The 6184-nt window shown below is 40.1% G+C and overlaps 1 protein-coding gene across 1 annotated transcript in view; it reads left to right on the plus strand.

The window, feature by feature from the left end:
* The window catches only part of TOMM70 (translocase of outer mitochondrial membrane 70), a 32752-nt gene extending 28049 nt beyond the window's left edge, over positions 1-4703 (plus strand). The window contains exon 12 of the mRNA XM_074973328.1: positions 934-4703. Coding sequence (XP_074829429.1) covers positions 934-1087 — 154 coding nt within the window. The 3' untranslated portion in view covers positions 1088-4703. The remainder of the gene's footprint in view (positions 1-933) is intronic.
* The last annotated feature ends 1481 nt before the right edge of the window (positions 4704-6184 follow it).

The following is a 6184-nucleotide window of genomic DNA, read 5'->3' on the forward strand; positions in this document are numbered from 1 at the left end:
ATCTATTGGCCTGCTGGGTGACCATGGCAAGTCACACTGGCGGGCTGTGCCTCAGTTTCCCCATCTGTAAAGGGGGATAATGATACTGACCTCCTTTGTAGTACTTTGAGATCTACTGATAGAAAGTGCTACATAACAACTAGTATTACAACTGTGAAAATTCATTATGCTGGGAAAATGTGAAACAATTTTGCTCTTAGTATGGACAAGGACAGTTAGCTGGCAACTGGCTAGGACCTTTTACAGTATTTTACCTGTTACCCCTTCCTCCAGTTATTTGAGTTTGTATCCCCGTTGCAATTCTTCCAAGTTCACAAACTGACTTGGTAAAGACAAAAGAATAGCATGTTGGAGTAAGTGTTTTGGGCAGTGTAGATTCTGACAAAGTCCATGACATACGTGGGCATCAGAAAAGCAGACAGTTGTATTTTTTTTTGCCGGGAATAATTTGCAAGCAGTTTTGTTCAGAATAATTAATCTGCGTTACTTGAGCCACCATCTTGATTAGAAGGCCACTACTAAGCTACTTCAGTACAAGATCAAAACATTTGCTTTTATGGGGCGACAGAGCCCATTTCCTCAAGAACATGGATTGAAAACTTCTCCATGGCATCCCCCTAAACTTCCCCCTTTTGGCATGTCATAGAGTCCACTGAAAGATGTTCCTCCAGATGATGTAGTTGAGTAATAACAAAGCTAGTTAAATCTGTGCTGTCCTGCATCAATCATGGAAAGTTCTTGTCTGAAAACTTCAAAACATGACCCATAAGACAAGAGTTTCCCTCCCCTGTGTTGTCTTTGGTTACCAAACTTGCTGCTGCGTTTCACTGGTGCAATACCTGTGGATTGGTAAACTCTCTGGGAATAAAGGTTCTATAGAAATGTAAGATGTTATTTAGTGTCTTAATTTGATGATGATCTGATTTATTTCAGAGGCAATCTGGATAAAGCCATTGAAATGTTCAACAAAGCTATTAACCTGGCCAAATCTGAAATGGAGATGGCCCACCTCTACTCACTCTGTGATGCTGCCTATGCCCAGACAGAAGTTGCAAAGAAGTATGGACTGAAACCACCAACATTGTAAAGAAACAATGGGGGGGAAGGGAGAGAATGACCTTTTAAACGTAAAGTTGCCCACTTCAACCTAGCCTTGAAGACACTGTTGCAAACGATGTTGAATGGTGGAACTTAGTTTTTTCCCGTTTGTGGTGTTGTCATTTGTTACATCTGTTAAATGTTTAGGTGTTGTGGGAGTGGCTGTTCAAGGAAGTATGCTGTGCTGCGACTTGTTCCCTATGCAGTGGAAACCTTACCAGCTGTTAAGGGAAATAAAGTTGCAAGGGAATAAAGGATATTTTGGCCATGCAAATAAAAACTTTAATTTTTGGGTGGTGATGTTGTGGGCGATTTTTTGTTTTATCAAAATAGAATTTTACAGCATGTTTTCCTGTTGATTTTATAGTTAATAATAGTGCTGTAAAATAGGTTTCTTTTATATGCGATTAATTTCTATGGGTTGACTTTAGTTTTGCAAAAACAAAACTTAATTTACAAAACTATTTAATTGTAGGGATTTTTAAAAAGCCAATAGATGTGAAGACAAACCCTGTAAATACATCCAAGCATGCACAATCTTCCCTTACAACCTCTTCCACCCTCTGCATAACTACTTAGAAATGGTCCTGTGGCAGCTATTAAGAGGTTACTTTGGTAGTCCTTTCCTTCTCCCCAAAAAAAGCACTTGTGTACTATATTTGAGAGCTATTTAAAAAAGCTTTCCACGTAAAGCATAGATTATGCTGAAAAGGAAAACGCCCTTTCCTTCTACAGTTGTCCTCACTCTAATGCCAGTGGAAATTGTTCAAAAGTTTCCCAGTGCTGCTGCGAATATTTCAAGAAACCGAACGTACTGGTGAGACTGGAACTGCCAAGGTATGGTCGTGTCTGAGTTCAGACTTGGGACTGTTCAGACTTTTGGCCTAGATGTAACAGATAATATGCTGTTTAAATTTAAACTGAAGAAATGCATACATCGTTGTTCTCGCCAAGTGTTTGTAAGTACCTATTACAGGATTGGATGAGAAAATGAACAAAGCTTAGTCTGAACTGCCCAATAATGGATTTGGATTTAATTTTTTTTGTTACTTAGAAAACCATATTTGCTAAAACTACAAATATTCTATACAAATAACACAGTTGTTCAGTGAACCGCACGTTCGTTCTGATTGACTTTTTCTTAGAACACTAGTATAAACGAAGTCTTCCTCTGGTTAGGAATTGTAAAGGGGACTGTAGATGCTGTTCATTACTCTTTGGAACCAAAGTCAGTCCATGATTGCCTCCCACTACCTTCATGGGATGTAGGGCGCTCTTAATATCTTGCATCTCATCAAATTTCATACCCTTAATTTTGGGTCTTATTTCCACCCCCAAAATATATGCAAATCTGTGCTGACTTTCTAATCTGTTATGTCATTTAAAGGAATGAGCTAACCAGGTGCAAAACTATCAGGCACTAACCGCTAGCTCTGGCATCTAATGGGCAAGCTGTATTTTTTTACCTCAGCCTCCCTGTCTTTCCTCTTCCCTCCCAGCAATTGCTCTGAATGATGGGACGGAGGAGGGCCTGGAGACATAGTGGCTTAATCCTCCCATTTACACATGATTCAGGCAGTCATTTGCTCCTGAACCAGTGGTGCCGGTGTGGAATGAAAGGTGGTTGAAGACGCAATCAGTCTCAAAGGTCGCTGCATTAAAGAAGAGCACTGGGCTGCTTATGAAACTTTCAATCCGTGTTTCTGTTAATTGAAAACAAAAACATGCCCAGTTCTCAGAAACGACTCCTGAGCTTGACCGTATCCTGTTCTCCAGCAGGGTTTCTATTTGCATGGCCTTATCTGCTAGAGACAGGTATTCCTCCTCCTCCTCCTCTTCCTCCAAAAGATTAAAGAGAAAAAAGCATGTGGTGCCTACTACCAGCATTCCACCTCACGGACTATTGCCTCTTCTTCAGGTAGCTGAAGCTGCACTGAAAGCTGCATTTGTCTGTAATTTGTTTTTGTAAATGACTTATCACCTGTAAAGTCACCAAATAAATATTACATTCAAATCTCTCTCTCTCTCACATAATAAGGCCAGGTTTTGGTGGAAAATTACTTACCTGCTAAGTGGAAGTTATACCAATCGAGAAGTGTGTTTTGTGTAAACAACTGTTTCTGTGAATCTAGGAGGAACTGATTCTAACTAATGAATATTCAAAACTTCCTTTTGTCTTCTCCCCATTTCTTCTCCAAAAATGAGTGGGATGAATAAAGAACCCAACCTGTGACATGCTCAGGCACAATGTTAAGAACTTAACATGAGGAAAGGCCATCCAATCGCTAGTGAGGAAATTGAGCAGTCTGCGTTCCACTTACAGTCACACCCCCCACTCTGCAGTTTCTGCTCAGAATCCCAATGATAGCATGCTGTAAGGGTGACCCTTAAGGATTGCCTTAAAGCCAGGAATGTAAACCAGCTTTTAAAAATTCCTGTGTTTTCCATAGTTGATTTAAAAACATAATTAGGGAAAGTGAGCCAGATACTGTAGACCTTAATGCAGGCTTGGTGCACCTGGTACTGTGAGAAGCAGCTTCCCCACATGTTTCTGCCATGTAACTTAATCCTAATCTTGTAAAACCCCTGCTATTCTAGTTCTTGTGCAAAGAGTCTGAGAGAAGCATGCCAAATAAATAGTTCACAAAGTGCATAAATGGAGGTTAGGAAGAGATCATGCTTCATTTGTGACTTAAATCAGCAGGATTTGAACCCAGGTTTCAAAGGTGAAGAACTAAGGTAGGCTTCCAAAACTAAATTGTTACTATTCAACAACTGGCCTACATATTCAATTGGACTGGTGAGCGAGAGCAGCTGAATCGCTAGGGATAGCTCTGCCCAGACCTCCCAACAGTGCTCATACCAGCTTTCCTGCCTTCTGTCTAAATGCAAGATATTGCCCTGTTTTCTGTCATTCCTAAAACTACTTTTTCCTGGCAGCTGAACTTGGGGGAATATGCTGATCCTGGTGCAGTGCTGGTGGTTTTCTATATTTGTAGAATTCTGAAGCATATGTATATGATACAGCGCCTTAATAAAGTATTAGTGACTGCTTTAACTCTTAAATAGCGTAAGACTGGTATGGGAAGGCTTTTTTTTTTTTGGATTGTGTGAAAAGCCAGAAATATCCAACCCCCCCACACATCACACTGATATCCTTTTGAAGTGGCTGCAATGAACCACAGCAAGAGCTGCTGGAAGAAGGTTGCCACCTGCTCAAAACTGCTATATTTGAGCCTCAGCTATGATCATTTTGTGACCTCTATCAAACTGAGAACTGTTATTCCAGTTTGGCTCTCTAGGAAAATTGTCCCTGCCTCTCTGTGAATTTTCTCTTTATCCTACCACCAGATGTAGATTGCACTTTACACTTGCAAAACTAAGAATTAGGCGATGTAGAATCCTGCTTCTTTTAATCCTCTAAAGGTGAAAAATAAACTTGAGTTTACATTCTGCTGCTTGAGAAGCAAAAAAACCCCCCCAAACCTTATCCTTCTTATTTCAGACACTGTAGTTTAAAAATGAAACAAATAGCTGGTGTGTTTATAAGTCCTATATGCTGACCTGGGTTATCATCATGCTGAGGGTGGCAGACACCACTCTAAGACAGGAAAGGCTCAGGGTGTCGCTCCTTGCAGAAATGTATATTAAACTAGACTCAGAATGGTACATTGTTTGCTAAATCTTATATTTTTCAACTAATAAATCTTCATTTCATTTTAGAGTCTGTTTTGGGGAATTCTTATGTAGTGTGTATACTTAATGAAAACAAGGTGCTGAAACTATTTTTGTATTTGAGAAGCAAGCTGCTGTGATTGCTATTAGAAAGGCCTTGTGACGTGCAGCCACTGTTATGGTGCTTTTTTTGAGATAGAGAGAGTGGCTACTGTAAACCCTGGAAATTGGCAAATAATTTCTCTTAGGCTCAGAGTTGGTAGCAGAAAAGACATTGTTTTGTTGCAAAGATATTTTAGCCACTGAAACTGCCAGTTTGTCATGATGAAGCATGTTACTGAAATTTGTCACTCATTTCAGTGAGAGGAACAGTGAAGAAATGAAGGATCCTCTGCAGCTGACAGGCCACATCTCTTCCCAGCTGGCTAGTACAGCAAACACCTGTTCAGTTGTTTTCAGTTGCTCAGTGTCTCTCTGGCATAGGCACATGTTGCTCAAGAATAGTAATTGTTTTTTCCCCTTTAGAAATCAAATTCCAGCAATACGCCTGTTTCCAAAAGCTCCTCAGCAGAAGGTACCTTTCTAACCACCTCTTCTGCTTGCAAATTATTCAGTTCAAAATAGCAGGAGCCATAATTAACAATTAGAAAAAAGCCACTTTAGGTAGTACTGTATGTCAAAGTCTGTGCACACTGAGTCCTGACACACAAGGAAAAGGAATTCCACATCACTAAACTTGCACCACCAGCTGCCAAAGCCAGGAATTGCACCATCATTAGCATGTTTTGGTGGAAAATTACTTACCTGCTAAGTGGAAGTTATACAAGACATAATAGCCTAAAACCTTTGTTGCACTACTCTACATCTGGAATTATTCCATTGCAGATATTCTAGCTGTTCCTTGGTATCGCAGGGCAGAATTTGGCCCCTCATTTTTAGTATGTTTACATTACTGGAGTCTGGCTTTAGTTACAAAACTAACTCAGACTCAATTAGAAATTAAATTGAATGACTTGTGTAAATGCTAAGAGTGAGTCAATTGCTTACAGCAGTGAAGAGGAAGAGTAGCTTGTTATTAGATGAGCTAATGGTGACAAACCACTGATCTACTACATTTTAAAAAACGTTTACATAAGAGTTTGGGCACTTGCTTACAAACTCTTGAGAAGTAGCTATTAAAGTGACAAGGGAATGGGTCTAGATTGTCCAGAGAACTCCAGAAGGCAGGGAGACCAAAGCAAATATGATAGGGGAGTGGGGGGGAGGCGGCGTGATGAGCTCCTCTCTCATCCTGGGTGTCCCACATTCTTGAGGGGAGTTATTACAGATTTTCCACTAACCCTATTTACCAGTATTGCTACCCTGTTTACCAGTATTGTTACCCTGTTTACATATTAATTTTGCTTTAATT

Source organism: Natator depressus, chromosome 1, assembly GCF_965152275.1.
Source record: "Natator depressus isolate rNatDep1 chromosome 1, rNatDep2.hap1, whole genome shotgun sequence".
Taxonomy (NCBI): domain Eukaryota; kingdom Metazoa; phylum Chordata; order Testudines; family Cheloniidae; genus Natator; species Natator depressus.